This window comes from Microcebus murinus, chromosome 11, assembly GCF_040939455.1.
Source record: "Microcebus murinus isolate Inina chromosome 11, M.murinus_Inina_mat1.0, whole genome shotgun sequence".
NCBI classification, from domain to species: Eukaryota; Metazoa; Chordata; class Mammalia; order Primates; family Cheirogaleidae; genus Microcebus; species Microcebus murinus.
In genome coordinates this window covers 47,013,932-47,032,867 of record NC_134114.1, presented here as the reverse complement: position 1 = coordinate 47,032,867, position 18,936 = coordinate 47,013,932, and the positions used below count along the sequence as shown (strand labels likewise).

The 18,936-nt window shown below is 32.7% G+C and overlaps 1 protein-coding gene across 1 annotated transcript in view; it reads left to right on the top strand.

Moving 5' to 3' along the window:
• Positions 1-18,936, top strand: part of ADAMTS6 (ADAM metallopeptidase with thrombospondin type 1 motif 6) — a 292,439-nt gene that overhangs the window by 227,007 nt on the left and 46,496 nt on the right. The window contains exons 16-20 of the mRNA XM_012784073.3: positions 12,169-12,302; positions 13,878-14,001; positions 14,522-14,602; positions 16,464-16,627; positions 17,057-17,195. Coding sequence (XP_012639527.2) covers positions 12,169-12,302; positions 13,878-14,001; positions 14,522-14,602; positions 16,464-16,627; positions 17,057-17,195 — 642 coding nt within the window. The remainder of the gene's footprint in view (positions 1-12,168; positions 12,303-13,877; positions 14,002-14,521; positions 14,603-16,463; positions 16,628-17,056; positions 17,196-18,936) is intronic.

Here is an 18,936-nt window from a genome sequence, read left to right as displayed (position 1 = left end):
TACATGGATTTATTGTGTAGTGGTGAAGTCTGAGATTTTTGTGTAACTATCATCTATATAGTATATATAGTGCCCGTTAGGTATGAATATACGTTTAAGAAATATTTATTGTTTGTTTTTCTAACATATTACTTTAAAAATTATCCAGTAGAGCAATATTAAAAGAATTTTACAGTGACAACTGTATATTCACCACCAAGATTTTACCATTAACATTTTACTACGCTTTCTTTATACATGTCTATTCATCTTTTTATTTATTAATCTATCTTATTTTTATATATTTCAAAGTAAATTACAGTCATCAATATGCTTTCCTCTAAATACTTAAGCATGTATAACATTAACCACAATTCAATTATTTGTTTACTTTTTTCTTTTGAGGTAAGATTACATACAATGAAATGTACAAATCTTAACTGTACTTTCCGTGACTTTTGATAAATGTATATACTTGTAAATCCCTATTGAGATATACAACATTACCATTATCTGCAAAAATTCACACGGTCATTGTCTTAGGCAGTTCAGACCACTATAACAAATTACCATAAGCTGGGGGTCTTAAAAACTAGAAATTTATTTCTCACCGTTCTGGAGGCTGAAAATCTGAGATGAGCGTGCCAACATGGTTGGATTCTGGTGAGGGCCCTCTTCTGGGTTGCAAACTGCCACCTTCTCATTGTATCCTCACATGGCAGAAAGAGGAGGAGAGAGCTTTCTGGGTCCCTTTTATAAGGGCACATATCCCTTAGAATTCATAACCCTCATGACCTTATTACCTTCCAAAGGCCTCACCTTTGGGAGGTTAGGATTGGGGGTTAGGATTTCAACATATGAATTTGGGGGGAACACATTGAGTCCATAAAAGTCATTACAGTCCTTTGCAGTGAATAGCTGCCTCTATCTACACCTCTCAAGAAGCAACCATTATTCTGATTTTTTTTTTCCTCACCATAGTTTAGTTTTGCTTTTCCAAAACTTCATGTAAATAAAATTATGGCATATGTACTCTATTGTGTAAGTCTTCTTTAAGCTTGATGTTTTTGAGGTTTATCCACATTGTTGTATATATTAATAGAAAGTAGGTGGTTATGTCTGGGTGCAGTGGCACATACCTGTTGTCCCAGCTACTTGAGAGGCTGAGGTGGATTGCTTGAGCCCAGGAGTTATGGACTGTAGTATGCTATGCTGATTGGGTGTTGGCACTAAGTTTGGCATTAATATGGTGTCCTTCTGGAAGTGAGTGGCCACTGGGTTGCCTAAGGAGGGTTAAACCAGCCCAGGTCAGAAACAGAGGAGGTCCAAACTCCCCTGCTAAGCAGTATGTGGATGGTGCCTATGAATAGCCACTGCACTCCAGCCTAGGCACTTCATGTCTTAAAAAAAAAAAAAAAATTCATTCCTTTTTATTGCTGAGCAGTATTCCATTGTAGTAACCAGTTTGGTTTTTCATTCTGCTATGATGGACACCTGGGTTGTTCTAACTTTTAGCTGTTATGAATAAGCTGCTATGAACAATTGTGTATAATCTTTTTGTGAGCATATGTTTTCATTGCACTTGGGTAAATACTTAGAAATGGAATTGCTGGGCAACAGGGTAGGTGTGAGATTAGTTTTAAAAGGAATTGCCAGATATTTTTCCAAAGTAATTGCACCATACACTCAACAATGTATGAGGATTCTGTTTGCTACACATCCTTGCCCACATTTGGTGATTTTAGTCTTCTGGTGAGGATAGAGTGGTGTCTCAGTGAAGTTTCAATTTTTCATTTTCTGATGATTGACTATGTTAAGCATATTTGCATGCACTTATTGGCCATTTATATATCTTCTTTTGTACTGTCTGTTCAAACCTTTAGCCTATTTTTAAATTGGGTTATTTATTTTCTCAAGTGGTAGTCATTTATCAGATAAGTTTTACAAATATTTTGTCATAGTCCGTGGCTTCTCTATTACTTTAATGGTGTTTTGGGGTATATATGTTTTTAATTTTTCAGTTTTTAATTCTAATTTTTCTGTATGGTTATTGTGTCCTGTGTCTTGTCTAAGAAATATTTTCCTATATAAACTCAAGAAGACATTTTCTTATGTTTTGTTCTAAAAGCCTTACATTTAGATCTATGATCTCTCTCAAAATAATTTTTAGTATGGTGCATATTTGTAGTGTACTTATGGATTTTCTATTTCATAGATCCATTTTTCAATTCTATGCTAGTACCACACTGATTTGACTACTATAACTGCATAGTCTTGAACATAGATTTTTTAAGTTCCACCAACTTTGATCTTTTATCAAGAGCTCTTCAGATATTCTATCTGCTTTGCATTTCCATATACATTTTAGAATCAGTTGTTAATGTCTACAGAAAAACCTGCTAGGCTTACAATTTGGGTATTATGTTGAATCCATAGATCAACTGAGGGAGAACTGAGATGTTAATAGTACTGAATTTTCCAGTTTATGAAGATGGTATGGCTCTCCATTTATTTATGTCATCTTTGGTTTCTCTCAACTATGGTTTATAGTTGTACATGGAAGGTTATGCACATCTGTTATTAAATCTATTCCTGAGTAATTTATGTTTTTGGACACTATCATTAATAAGACTTTCAAAATTTTCATTTTCAATAGATTTCTCTAGTATGCAAAAGTAAAATTGATTTTTGTATATTAACTTTGTATTCTGTGACCTTTCTAAACTCCTATGTTTTAACAATTATTTTGTAAATGCTTATCGTTTTCTTGGTAAATAGTCATGTTATCTGGAAATAGAGATGATCTATTTCAATCTGTATACCTTTTATTTCATTTTCTTGTCTTAATGCACCAAATTGGCCCTCCCATATAATTTATGCATGTATTGTATTTTTTTTCTTTTTTATTCTATTAACATGCTGAATGACTTTATAGATTTTACCATCTCAAACTCACCTTGTATTCCCAGGATAAAACCCCATGTGATGATATATTATTTTTATATATTATTTTTATGTATTTTATGTATTTTATATATATTTTATATATATTATTATATATTATTTTTATGTTATTGGATTTACTTTAATTGCTAACGTTTTATTAACCACTTCTGTATGGCGCTCACCGGCCGCGAAACCTTGCCCACCGCTGGCACTCATAGTCCACACGATAGTTTGTGCTGTGTATTGACGACGAATCCGTTTTGCTCTTGTGTGATGAGGAAAGCTTTAAAGCACTGAAAGCTTGTTGTACTTTACAGGCAGCTTTACTTGTAATGTAAATCAGAATAGGTAACATATACATATATGTTTTTATTACATTATTTTTAAATGTTCACAATTTTATTTTGATAAATGAAAAATTAGAAAAGTCATATCACGGCTGTCAGCTAAAGTCGATGCTCGGCTGTGTGTGTTCACTTGTGGCTATTAACTATAGTCGACGCTGGGACCGAAGTGGTTAAGGATATTTGCATCTATATTCATAAAAGATACTGATTTGTAAATATTTTTTCTGTGATGTTTTGGGCAAGTTTTGGTATCAGTGGTACTCTAGCTTTCCAAAGTAGAATCCTTACTTATTTTGAAAGAGTTTTAGAAATGATATTATTTCTTCCTTAGAATACTGCTCACTAGTAAAACCACTACCCTTGGTATTTTCTTTGTGAAAATTTTTCTTAAAAATTTAGCTCCTTTAATAGATAAAGGGATATTCAGGTTTTAAAAAAAATTCTTCTGTTTCACTTTTTGATTTTATGTCTTTTAAGAAATTTATGTTACATCCATGTTGTCCAATTTATTGACATAAAATAGATCATAACATTCTTTTATTATCATATTCAACATCTATAAAGTCTGTAATGGTATATCCTCTTTCATTCCTGATATTGACAATTTGTATTTTCTCTGTTTTTCTTGATCAGTCTTCCTTGATGTTTATCAATTGTATTAATCTTTTCAAAGAACCAAATTCTGGCTTTAGTACTTTTCTCTTTAATTTGTCTTTTTTCTTCTAATTTTTAATTTTTGCTCTTATGTTTATCATTTCATTATCTATTGTCAGTTCATTTTGCTTTTTTGCATTCCCAGAATTTATGTTATATTTTTATTTCCTTTTCAGTTCAAAATATTTTATTTACATTGTGATTTACCTATGAGTTACTTAGAACTGTGTTGTTTTAGTTTCCATATATTTGAGATTTTCTAGATATTTTTGTTATTCATGTATAATTGAATTTCATTAAGATTAGAGAATATTCTTGGTTGATATTCTATGTATACTTGAAAATAATGTGTTTTCTGCAGTTATTAGATACATAATGTTCCATAGATATCCATGAGGTCAGCTTGGCTGAGAATGTTGTTCAATCTTTTATATTCTTTCTGGATTTTTCTGCTCTAGTTCTTCTATCAATGATTGGGAGAGGTGTGTTAAAATCTCCAACTATTTTATGGATTTGCTTTCTTTTTATGTAAGATTTTGCTTTCTGTATTTGAATCCTTTTTATTAGGTGCATATACATTTGAGATTACTTTGTCTTGGTGAAGGAGAAGTGTCTGAAATAATTCACAGATTTAATAACTACTATCTATTAGATATAATTTTGTACATAGTGAATTAACCCTAAATTTATAATAAGATTTAACATAAGGTAATTGATTAATATGCTCCTTCATTTAGAGAATTCTTTTAAATCACTTCTAAATTAACAACCATACCTCCTTTTTTTCAGAAAAAATTATATAAAGTGTACAACATGTTTTGATATACATATATCTTGTGAAATGATTACTATAATCAAGCTAATTAACATATGCATTATCTTACATAGTTACCTTTTTTTTTTGAGACAGAGTCTCACTTTTGTTGCCCAGGCTAGAGTGAGTGCCGTGGCGTCAGCCTAGCTCACAGCAACCTCAAACTCCTGAGCTCAAACGATCCTCCTGCCTCAGCCTCCCAAGTAGCTGGGACTACAGGCATGTGCCACCATGCCCGGCTAGTTTTTTGTATATATATTTTTAGTTGGTCAATTAATTTCTTTCTATTTTTAGTAGAGACGGGGTCTCGCTCAGGATGGTTTCGAACTCCCAACCTCGAGCAATCCGCCCGCCTCGGCCTCCCAGAGTGCTAGGATTACAGGCGTGAGCCACCCCGCCCGGCCTAGTTACCTTTTTTGTATGTGTGATGAGAATACTTAAGATCTATTCTCTTAGCAAATTTCAAGTACATATTATTATTAACTATAATACATTAGATCTACAGAACTTATTTATCTTATAATAGAACATTTGTATCTTTTGACCAATACCTCCCAATTCCTCCACATGGCCCAATCCCTGATAACCACCTTTCTCTCTGTTTCTATGAGTTTGACTTTTTTTAGATTCCATATATAAGTGAGATCATGCAGTATTTGTCTTTCTGTGTCTGTCTTATTTCATTTAGCATGATATTCTCTGGGTTCATCCGTGTTGTCCCAAATGACAGGCTTTCTATTTAAAGACTGAATAATATTACATTATATGTATACGCCATAATTTTTTTTATGCACTCATCTGTTAACACACTGGGTTGTTTCCGTTTCTTGCCTGTTTGTGGATAATGCTGCAATGAACATGAGTAAGTATCTCTTCGTGATAGTGATTTTATTTCCTTTGGATATATACCCAGAAGTGAGATTACTCATTCATATGGTCATTCTATTTTTAATTTTTGAAGGAGCAGCCATACTGTTTTCCATAATGGCAGTAACAATTTATATTCATAGCAACAATGTGTATGGGTTTCCTTTTCCCCATATCCTTACCAACACTTGTTATCTTTTGACTTTTTGATAATAGCCATCTTAACAGATGTGAGCTGATACCTCATTATGGTTTTGATTTGCATTTCCCTGATGATTAGAAAAATGTCTACTCATGTTCTTTGCCTATTTTTAATAAGGTTATATTTTTTTTACAAGTTCCTTATATGCTTTAGATATTTACCTCTTATCAGATATATGGTTTGCAAATATTTTCTCCCATTCTGTGGGTTTACTTTTCATTTTGTTGCTTGTTTCCTTGCCATGCAGAAACTTTTTAGTTTGATATAGTCCCACTTGTTTATTTTGGTATTTGTTGTCTATGCTTTTGGTGTCATATCCAAGAAAATCATTGCCAAGACCTATGTCTGAGAGCTTTTCTCTTATGTTTTGTTGTAGTTTTATAGTTTCGGTTCTTACATTTAAGTCATTTGAGTTCTGTCCTTCCTTCTATTAATTATTGTATCACATTTTTTGATTTGCTGAACTATCCTTGCATTCTTCTGATAAATCCTACTTGATCATGGTGAATGATCTTTTAATGTTCTGTGTAATTCAGTTTTGCTAGTATTTTATTGAAAATTTCTGTATCTGTGTTCATCAGGGATATTGACCTGATCTGTAATTTTCTTTTCTGTTAATGTCCTAGTCTGACTTGGTAATCAGGGAAATGCTGGCCTCATAAAATGAATTTGGAAGTGTTCTCTCTTCTGATCTCTACTGATTTAATCTCCTTAATTGTTATTAGTCTGTTCAGATTTTCTATTTTTTCATGATTCAGTCTTGGTAGGTTGAATGTTTCTACAACTTTAGTTATATTTCCAAGGTTAGCCAATTTGGATAGCCCTGAAGTGTTCATAGTAGTCTTTTATGATCAGTTGTATTTCTGTGGTATCAGTTTTAATGTCTCCTCTTTCATTTCTGACTTTGAGTCTTCTCTCTTTTTTCCCTAGTCTAGCTAAAAATTTGTCTATTTTGTTTACCTTTTCAAAAAACCAATTCTCAGTTTTATTGATCTTTTCTACATTTTTGTGAGCAAGTCTATTTCATTTATTTGTGCTCTGATCTTTATTTCCTTTCTTCTATTAATTTTGGAGTTAGTTTCTTCTTCTTTTTCTAGTTCCCTGAGATGTAAAGTTAGCTTGTATATTAGAAATCTTCTTTTAAAATGTAGACATTTATCATTATAAACTCCCCTCTTAGAAGTGCTTCAGCAGCATCCTATAAATTTTGGAATGTTGTGTTTCTATTTTTACTTGTCTTAAGATATTTCTACATTTACTTTTTGATTTCTTCTTTGACCTGTTGGTTGTTCTGGAGCATGTTGTTTAATTTTCATATATTTGTGAATTTTCCAGTTTTCCTTCTGTTACTGGTTTCTAGTTTCATACCATTGTGGTCAGAAAAATGGTTGATATGATTTCAGTCTTAAATATGTGAGGACTTGTTTTGTGGCCTAACAAATGATGTATCCTGAAGAATTTTCCATGTATGCTTGAGAGAATACATTTTGATGCTTTTGGATGGAATGTTCTATATATCTTTTAGGTCTATTTACTCTAAAGTATAGTCTACCATTTCCTTTTTGATTTTTTGTCTGGATGAACTACCCATTGTTGAAAGTAGGCTATAAAAGTCCTATATTATTATATTACTGTCTTTTACCCCCAGCATCTCTTAATAATTGATCTATATATTTAGGTTCTCCATTGTTGGGTACATGTATATTTACAATTGTAAATTGTAATCAATTGATGAATTAACCCCTTTAGCATTATGTAGTGACCTTCTCTGTCTCTTGTTACAGTTTTTAACTTATTGTCTATTTTGTCTATAAGTATATTTTGTCTATAAGCTATAAGTATAGCTCCCCTGCTCTATTTTGGTTTCCATTTGCTTGGAGTATCTTTTTTCATCCCCTCACTTTTAGTCTTCTGTGTCCTTAAATCTGAAGTATAGGCAATATATAGTTGGGTCTTGTTTTTTTGACCATTCAAGCCACTCTTGTTTTTTTATCCATTCCCCTTTCTTTTCATGGGAGAATTTAATCCATTTATATTTAAAATAATTATTGTTAGATAAGGACTTACTATTGCTATTTTGTCAATTGTTTTTGGCTCTTTAGTAGGTTTTTTGTTCATTTCTTACTCTTGCTGTCTTCATTTGCAATTGGATGATTTTTTGTAGTAGTATGCTTTGATTTCTTTCTCTTTCTCTTGTTTATCCACTACAGGTTTCTCCTTTATGATTACCATAAGCCTTATATGAAACATCTTATGGTTATAACAGTCTGTTTTAAGCTGTTAATAACTTAACTTCCAACACATACAAAAAATTTACACTTTTAATCTCTCCTATTTTATATTTTTGATGTTATGTTTTACAACTTTTTATATTGTGTATCCACTCACAAATTAGTGTAGCTATAGTTATTTTTAATATTGTTGTCTTTTAGCTTTTATACTAGAGTTTTAAGTGAGTTTTAAGAGTTTTAAGTTTACACACCTTTATGACAGTATTAGAACATTCTGAATTTGACTATATACTTACCTTTACCAGTGAGTTTTATACTTCCATATATTTCCATGTTACTAATTAGCATCCTTTCGTTTCAGCTTGAAGAACTCCCTTTAGCATTTCTTGTATGGCAGGTCTAGTGGTGATGAACTCCTTCAGCTTTTGTTTGTCTGGGAAAGTCTTTCTCTCTCCTTCAGTTCTGAAGGACAACTCTGCCAGGTAAAGTATTCTTGGTTGGCAGTTTTTTTTTTTTCTTTCAGCACTTTGAATATATCATCTCACTCTGTCCTGACCTGCAAGGTTTCTGCTGAGAAATCTACTAATAGAGCCATGGAGTTTTCTTGAATGTGATGAACCTCTTTTTGCTTACTTTCAAAATTCTTTGTCTTTGATTTTTGACAGTTTAATCATAGTATGTGAAGTCTTCTTTGGATTGAACCTTATTGGAGACCTTTGAACTTCATGTATGTGGATGTCTATATTTCTCTCCAGATTTGAGACGTTTTCAGCCATTATTTCTTTCAATAAACCTTATTCCCTTTCCACTCTCTTTTCTATAATTCCTATAATGTTAAATTTTAGCTTTCTTTATGGTTTCCCATAAATCCTATAAGCTTTCCTCATTCCTTTTCCATTTTTTTCTTTTTCCCTCTTTGACTGAATGTTTTAAAATGACCTTTCTTCAAGTTTATAGATTCTTTCTTCTGCTTAAGTCTACTATTGATGTTCTCCATCTCATTTTTCATTTCATTCATTGTATTCTTCAGCTCCGGAATTTCTGGAGTTTTTTTAAAACTAATTTTTGTCTCTTTATTAAACTTCCCATTTTGTATATGTATTGCTTTTCTGATTTCATTTAGTTGTTAATTTGTGTTCTCTTGTAGCTCCCTCAGCTTCCTAAAAACAATTATTTTGAATTCTTTTCAGATCATTCATAAATTAGCATTTCTTTGGTTTAGTTACTGGAATAATATTGTGTTCCTTTGGCGGTGTCATGTTTTCTTAAATTGTTTTTATTGTCTTATAATTGCTATCTTTGCATTTGGAGAAGCAGTTACCTCCTCTAGTCTTTATTAACTGGTTCCCTGAGAGAAACATCTTCACCAAATAGCCCAGCTAGGGATTCTGAGACTCTCTTAGACCTTTTCTATGGGTACACCTACTCCACACTTTCTTGTTCTCTCTTGGGGAAGAATTCATAAGATTGTATGCCCTCTCAGGATCCTGCAAAGCTTGGCCAGGTGCTAGGAGCTTCCTGTTTGTTTTCCCTAGGATGACACCCTAAAATGCTTGAAATGTGTGTCTTCTCCCAGTCCTGAAAAGTCAAGCAGGCTGTCTGCATGGAATGCTTGCACTCACTGTCCATAAGAACATGCTCAGGCTGCTAACCTAGGGAGTTGGGTAGGAGGGTTATGAGGCACACAGAGTTTTTGTGGTGCCCATGAGCTAGTTTTAGGGGGGTGCCAATAAGCAAAATATCTCACGTGGCTCATGGGTGGGCCTCCCAATGGAATTTACAGAGCACTTAGTTGGGCCTGTGGCCTGTCTTCTCTGCTCCCAGCCTCTTCCAAGCACTTAGGTATCCCAATCAGTATTTGGGATTAGGCAAGAAAGAAATAGGCCTCTTGGGCATTGTCCACACAGCTAGGGGAGCCCAGTGCTCACTCTCTGTGCTCTCACTTTCCCCTGTGGGAGAAATCATGGATTGAGGAGGTGTCTCTTTTTGCTGAACTGTGCTGCCTTGAGGGAGATGTGATGCAGGTAAAGTTAAACTGTACTTCTTTAACCTCTTCAATGTGTCTGTTCTTGGATTTTTTTCTCCAATGGTGTGCTGGAACTTCTCTGCTGGACTCCTGGACTCCCACAAAGGTACTCCTCTTGTCTGTGGGTAGTTGTCAAAATCAGTGCTTCTGCAGGGAGATATCAGTAGAAAGCTCCTTTTCTGCCACCTTGCTGATGTCCCTTAAGTGATACTTCTTATGAAAGCTCATTGTAGCAGGATAAGCTGAACACATCTTCAGCAGTAAACAAAGAAGAAATTTATTTCCATTTTTATCATGTAGTGTATTGGGCTAAGGAATTCAACCAGAGTATTTATATGTTCTACCTATCAAAGATTACCTTATCTGATTTATGTTAAAATTGAATAAACAGAAGAATTAGGTTCTCTTTTTAAAGCCTGATACATAAAATGCTGTATTAAATTTTGAAGCATTACAATAAAAAGTCTGAATGAAACTGTATGGGGTAGTAATGAAAAAAATCCCAATAAGATTCATAGAAATTCTTAGTAATTTTATTCATGAGACTCTCATAAAAATAGTTTGATTATCACTTCAGAGACAAATTATTTTATTACTTGTTATTTCTGTGCTCAATATAGCAAAATTTATCATTAACCTAAGTTTAAAAATAACATTCTTAGTTATAGAGAAGCTCTATAGCCTATAAACATTGAAAATGGAAAAAAACATGGACTCAGGCCAGAGGTTATAGATCGGTAGTTAAGGGACCAGTTTTTAACTACATATGTATTTTAGCCTCCACAGTATTTTTGAAAAGTTTGAATCAGTTGTCAACACTTAAAAATTGGAAGAATTTACATTGAAAAAATTTAAATTTTTATCTTCTCTTGAAAAAGCAGAATGAATAACAATAATGGGCCATCGTCTTGCATGACAACATTCAACTGTAACAGTGATCTCCTTTAGTAGAATGTGCTTTCTCTAATTTATCATTGACTCTACCACTCAGTCTGTTTTCCTCTTTTACATACCTTCAACCTGCAGAAACCTGATTTCTAAGAACTTCACTGAGACCTAGGCATGTCATTTCATCTGCTTTACTTTCTTTATTAGAAGCAGTCTTCTTTATTTAAAAGAGAAATTTTATCAGTTTAATTAGACAAGGTAAAAGTGTTTTAAAGTTCATGAAATAAAGTTTCAAAAGAATGTATTTTAAGTCGTAATTTCAATCAATCATTACATGTTTATAAATAGTATCTTTCTCATGTGCTGTGTTAAGTACAATAAATCCACGTTTATTGTAAATTTTTAAATATACTATAAAGTTATGATATGTACTATTTTTAAACATTGCTATTATTTATGCTTATTTTTCACTTCAACCTTAAAAAATAGAAATTTCAATCACAAAATGAAAATGCCCAAGTTATTATTTGTGTATATCCCCAAATAAAATTACATATTGTTTTAATTATTCAAATGTAATATTATATTTAATATTTCTCTTTGATTTATTAATCTCATAAGAATTATTCAAATGTAATGCTATAATTCATTTCATTTTTGATTTGCTAATCTCATAAGAATTTGTCTCCATGCTAAAGCCAAGCTCATGGAATTTTTTATATGTTTAAAGCAGGTACAAATTTAGGTTTATTTTACAATTACTATGTCCTTGCTTGATTTTGTAGCAGAATTTTTATATTAGCTTCAGTAACAGATGTAGCAGAAATCCCTGTTCGCTAATCAAGGTTATTATTTCAAGAGTCCTTAAACTTGATTTCCTTGGTCTGTTTTTTAAATTTGTATTTCTTTCATTCATTTTTCTTAAACATTCAGTTACCTCTCCACTGTGATCATTTTTGCCCTAAAATACATTGTAAATACATAATGGAAATATATGAAAATTTTAAACCTTAAAGCCACTGAACAGTTCCTCCCTTAAGTTGCACAAGCAGTGAAAATAAGTGTGAAATTTTAGAAAGGGAGGAAAGAAGCTTACACATTAAGGTATAGAGTCGGGAAATGATGTCTATATGAATTATAAATTTGCTGTGGATAATACAATCACTGTTCATTAGAATCATTACAATTATTTCTCTTCTACTCTATTTATCCAGGTGGGGTAAAACCTTGTGCATTAAACTGCCTGGCTGAAGGTTACAATTTCTACACTGAACGTGCCCCTGCAGTGATAGATGGGACCCAGTGCAATGCCGATTCACTGGACATCTGTATCAATGGAGAATGCAAGGTTGCTCAAATTTTACTCCTTTTTGTTGGGGTTTATGATACTTTTGTTTTTGTCTCAGATAGTACTAATTAATACTGTTAATATGTTCAGTTTTTTAAAAAGAGAGCCACATTTTAGAGAATTTCAATTTTCACTAAGGATGACAATATAGGTAAAGGTGGAATGACCCATTCATATTCAAGTGCCATGCGAATGTGATTTATTGTGGTATTCTAGTTATGTTTATAGTGATTGCAAGAGGTATGAAAATATTTTGAACTTTAATTTCCATTTTTCTTCTGTTCTGTTTACAAACAAGATGATAGCAAAAGAGGGAATAAGGATTGAGCTCTTATTTGTATGGCTACCATATGTTCTCATTGGAAGATTATTTAATATATTTTATAGCATAATTCTTCCTCAAAGTATGAAATAGCTATGCTCCTCCTACTTTATCTTTCTTTGAAGCATTTACAATGGTTTTCATTATAGTGGTAGTCTTTATCTTATTAAAACAATTTACATTAGGAATTAATCAAACCAGTTGGGAATTGTAGGAACAAATCCATGCTATTTTCCTAGATCTGTATATGAATCTTGTCATAATAAGAAAAGCTACAAAACCCACTCTTTAAAGAAAAGCACAAAATTAAGTGCTACAAAGTGAGAAAGAAGAGATAAAAAGTACTATTTTACTTAGTCTCATAATTTCTTTGAAAAGTTTCAATTCTTCTGGCTGCTTATCTCCATGTGTATCTGATGATCCAGTTTGTATGTGCATGTTTGCAGGGGGTTACTTTACTTTCTTGGGGAAAAAAAGTTATTTTTGTGACAGTATTTAAGTTTTTTCAGATAACAAAGATCCAGGTATAGTCTTTATTTGGAGATTACATGTGTACTATCAATGGCTATAGGTCAAATGTGCATACTTACATGCCAAAATACGTATTAAATTTATATAGAAAATCCACATTTTTATGATTAAATGCAAAATTAACAGGTGGAAATTTAGCTTCTTAAATTGCATGCTTACATTTTCTTTTTGTTTATGACAATTTTATTCAGCTAGCGGAAATAGGTCTTCATTTTGAAAGATTTACCCAAGTATGAATTTCACAAATAATCTTTGACACTAACAATTAGATATTTAGAAAAAGCCAGTGGTTTAAAAAGGGCAAGCCGTAATACTTAGTCAGGAGCATTATGACATTGCTATTACTGTATAGAACCATCCAGGATGCCATTTTTCTTAGTTATTAAATTTCTTAATTGCAGGTATAAGTAAAAACCTATTGTTAACCAATTAAAATATTTTAAGAATTAGAGCATCATATCAATAAATGAAGAAGAGGTCTAGGTTAGAAATATAGTCATACATTCCTGGGGAATCATAATTTTTTTTCTTTAAATTTACATGTTGAAAAATGTTAGCTGGGACTTATTGGAGAGTGAAGATAAAATAGAAAGAAGAAAGTATTTCTTATTTTGATTTCCTTTACTGGGAAAACAAGTAGATAAATAAGTTATATATGCATTTGATTAGTTATTCCAAGAATTTCTTTTATTGACACACTGAATATTCTTCTCTGTTTTCAGCATGTAGGTTGTGATAATATTTTGGGATCTGATGCTAGGGAAGACAGATGTCGAGTCTGTGGAGGGGATGGAAGTACATGTGATGCCATTGAAGGGTTCTTCAATGATTCATTGCCCAGAGGAGGTGAGTGTGTAGAGAGAACTCTTCCTCACACCTCTGGTATACTCGGAATAGCCAAATACTTGGTTTCCCCTCCCCTCTAATTTTATATTTCTTTATTTAGGCAGATAATATGTTTTTCCCAAATTGCTTTCAGTCCTTTAAGTATTAAATGCAGTTTCTTCTAAGGTATTTTAAGAAAATGTTATTCTCTATTTGACTTCATTTAGTCATGTTTCTTTAAAGTGTGAAATCCCAAAGAGCATTGATATGAGGGACATGTGTTGGGGAAAAAAAAATGAACTAGTATTATACATGTTGAGGCTTTAAGTACATCTTGAAATAATTTTAGAGAAAAAGACTATTACTGTTTCTCTAAAATGTATTTATGAACTCAAAGTATAATTTGCACATCTTTCATAATTTATAAAATACAAAATCAAAGAAAAGATGGAATAATGAGGAAACTATTATTACCAAATGGTTACTAAACATTCATTTTCTGACTAAGGTTGCTTAATACTGGCTATCCTCTATGTTCTAGGCTACATGGAAGTGGTGCAGATACCAAGAGGCTCTGTTCACATTGAAGTCAGAGAAGTGGCTATGTCAAAGAACTATATTGGTAGGTTATTTTGGCAAATTTTAAAAATTAATGAGGAAAAGCAGCCACAGTCTCATGAAGGAAAAGACATGTTGCTTTGAAGTAGATCAATTTCATACTAAAATGAAGGAATTTCCAAGTTTTTATAGGACCACATGTAAAATGCTAAACAGAATAATTAGTAGTTTATAGCTTACTGTTCACTGCATTGATTATTTTATTTTTTAAATCAATTTTCTTATAAAAATTTTATAATTTTTAAATTATATCCATCTAAATACCATAAGCAAGGTATGAAACATTTCTATAATTCCAAAACTAGGTCTCATTCCCCTTTGCAGTCAAATTCCCTCAGCCGCAGCCTTTGTCTAAGACAAACATTGATCTTTTTGTTGACATTATATATATTACTTTTACTTATTCTGGAAGTTCACATAAATGAGCTCATATAGTACGTATACTTACAACTTGCTTTTTCACTCAGCATGTTTTTATATTCATCTATATTGTTGAGTCCAAAGTTCATTCCTTTCTATTGTCAAATAGTATTTTATTGTGTAGATATACCATAATTTGTTTATCCATTCATTTGTTGATGGATATTTGGGTCATTTCTAGACTCTAACTGCTATAAATAAAGCTTCTTTGACCATTCATAAACATGCTTTGTGTGAACATATATTTTCATTTCTCTTGGATAAATGTGTAAGAATGAAAAGGATGAGTCATATGATAAGTACATGTTTAACTTTTGTAATTTAACTATTTTTACATTTGAAATGTTTTCTCACCTGGCATTATTTTTTTCTCTTTTTTTAACTCTGTGTTTATTGAAGTGAAATTCACATTACACAAAATTAATCATTTAAAGTGAACAATTCAGTGGCATTTAGTACATTCCAAAACATTTCCATCATCCCAAAGGAAATCCATATCCATTTAACAGTCACTCCATTCTTCCCATCTCCCAGCCTCTGGCAATCACCAATCTGTTTTCTGTCTCTGTGGATTTTTACCTATTTAGGATATTTCATATAAATGGAAGCATACACAATATGACCTTTTCTGTATGGCCTCTTCTACTTAGCTTAAAGTTTTTTTAGGTTTATCATAGTATGTGTCAATACTTCATTCCTTTATGGCTGAATAATATTCCATAGTATTGTATATGCCACAATTTGTTCATCTATTCATCCATTGATGAACACTTGGGCTGTTTCTATTTTTGGCAATTGGAAATAGTGCTACTATTAACTTGTGTGTGCAAGTATTTGTTTGAGTACCTGTTTTCAATTCTTTTGCATATATACCTAGAAGTGGAATTATGGCATTTATTCTTATATAAAGAATGAGATATAAATTCAGAAACTCTTTTTTTTTTTTTTGCCAAAGGCTAGTCTTAGCCCTATTTCTTGTTATCTTTCCTTTACTAATATAAGATTCTTCCTTTATCTTACACTAAATTCCCATACTTGGGCCTATTTCTTAACTTTCTGGTTTGATTGTTCCACCTGTCTATGTGCCAGTATGACAAATTCTTCACACCCCATATTTGTTTAATTACTGTTCTAATATTTGGAAAGGAAAGTCTTATCCCTACCCTCACTCCCATCCCAGTTATTCATTTTGTCATAATTTTCCTTGCTAGTTCCACATGTTCATTCCTCCAGGTAAACCTTTCTTTCCTTGCTATCAATGACATAAATACTTAAGTAATACCTTCTTAACAATCACATAAAAATTACCATTTTAATTTGTACTTAAGAAAATGGTCAAGAATCATATCTCTTATATGAAAATAAGTATTCATTGTACACTTTAATCAACGACAATTTGGTAAATGAAGTTTCACGTTTTTAGGTGGATTGTGATTTTTTTCTAGCTTTAAAATCTGAAGGAGATGATTACTATATTAATGGTGCCTGGACTATTGACTGGCCTAGGAAGTTTGATGTTGCCGGTACAGCTTTTCACTATAAAAGACCAACTGATGAACCAGAATCCTTGGAAGCTCTAGGTCCTACATCAGAAAATCTCATTGTCATGGTAAATGTGTCTTTGCCATTTCATTTCTACTCTGTAATTCCCTCTTGTGAGGTAGGAAGGGGCAGGTTTTTTTTTTTTTTAATCTCTGTTTTACAAGTAGTGAAATTTAGGTAAATAAAAGTAAAATGATTTGCCCAAGGATGTAAAATCTGTGCAGATTTAAGGCCATAGTGCTCTTCCCATATGACTATTTGATTTTTTCAATGCTTGCTTGAATAATACTTTTATAACCAAACAAGACAGATGAGAGAAATGATTCCAAACTACCCATGAAAATGGAAGGAGAAAATTTGATGTAAATGCATGTGTCTTATCTTAAATTTCCTATAAGTCTTGCTTTATGACATTTTTTCTTCAAAACAAATAATAAATATCTGAAGGAAGGCTCATTGTATTTTAATTATCTTCACCAGTTGTTTTCAATGGCAGGTTCTGCTTCAAGAACAGAATTTGGGAATTAGGTATAAGTTCAACGTTCCCATCACTCGGACAGGCAGTGGAGATAATGAAGTTGGCTTTACATGGAATCACCAGCCTTGGTCAGAATGCTCAGCTACTTGCGCTGGAGGTAAGACACCCACTAGGCAGCCCACCCAGAGGTCACGATGGAGAGCAAAACATATTCTGAGCTATGCTTTGTGTTTGTTAAAGAAGCTAATTGGAAACATTTCTTTCAGGTTGCTTCAAGCTGTAATTTAGCAAAAGAAACTTTGCTTTAATTATATTATATTCCGTTTGTTTTCAACCTCATGTAATTTGTGCAGATTTGTTGGTAAAATACATCTTGGCACAATGAGTTTCTCTGCTGGTGCTTCTCCCAAGACTGTCTTGAAGGTGGGCTATTTGCTTTTCGTGAACACATTCTTGGTAAAGAACATCAAGAGTTTTAAATAAGAAAATGAGCAAGAATCAGACATCACAGATGCAACGTCTTGTAATGGGGGATGAGAATGTATGTCTGTGTGCTTGTGAGTTTGTGTTTGTGTGCTTGTGTGTTTGCCACAATCCTATTCAAACTCTGTCTCCAGCCATCAAAGTTAAGGGGCTATATACTGGGATGCTACAATAATGACTGGTATCTGGGTCTCTGGGTGATGATGTACACTGACCCCATTATACTCCCTAAGAGAGGTAGCTGCTAGGCGGTGGTTGGTGATGTGTTGGTTGTCCCATGTGCGTTTTTCATGGGTGCCTTTTCCCTACAATTTACTCTATTCCTAATCCTCCTCCCTCTAGTGGCCACCAATGCAATTCTTTACCTCTGGCTGGGAGAGCAGGACAGTTGGCTTCCTTCAAAGCCAACACCCTTGCTGCTGCATGGACTGGTGAGTAGAAGTGCTGTGCAAGCAGCATCTTCCTTCTCTCTGGAGACTAAATGCATCGCCTCCACCGTATACCTTGATCCCAATAGGCAAGGAAACAAACCTATCTCTCAGGCCTAGGGCTGGAATAAAGCACCCCACCATTCCAAAAGCAAAGATTAAATTTTGATTAATGATATTTAGAATGGGCAAAATCAGAATAAAGTGAGTCATCCAATGTATTACCTACATTCCCTTTCTAAACTGTGCAGAAACCATATGATTTCCCATAGAATCCATTGTAGTCACTGAATTTCTAAACAATTCCAATTCTCAAGGATTGAATCAGAGAAATTACTTTCGGAGAAATGATTATCGTACAATCAATTCAGTATTTTTGGTCTCATACAAAATTAAATCATTGATTAACTACAACTCCAATTTTAATAGTAAAGATGATATAATATGAAAAAACAAAAAACCCAAATGATTAATCATATATTAAAGTTCTTTTCTGTGTAAAGTATCATGAAACAGTTCTGTATAATTTGTGACATCTTAAAAGATCTCTAGTTACCATCCATTTTATGTGTGATGGCTGGTGATTTATAATGTAAAGTCTTAAAAAACCATAGGATATTACCATGTCTTTTAATAAATAAAAGATATTTGCAACTAATTGATCAAGTGAATGCCATTACATTATATTTTGGTGGCATTTATACATAATATCTTTCTTTGTTCCGATTAAATTCTTTTTGTTCGATCAATAAATTGACTTTCCCTTTTCCATATACAAACAAAAAGTCTTCATTAGAACATAATATGTATAAGTCAGGCTTTGAGGTAAGATGAGAAAAACTTCTTAAGAAGAGTCAAAATAATTTAAAATTTAGGAAATCTAATGAGGAAAGTCTAAAATTGAGGTTCATTTGCTTAGAGAAAAAGAAGGCTACAGGGAAGCATATTAGTATCTTCAAGTATGTGACAGAATGTTGAATGGGAAGT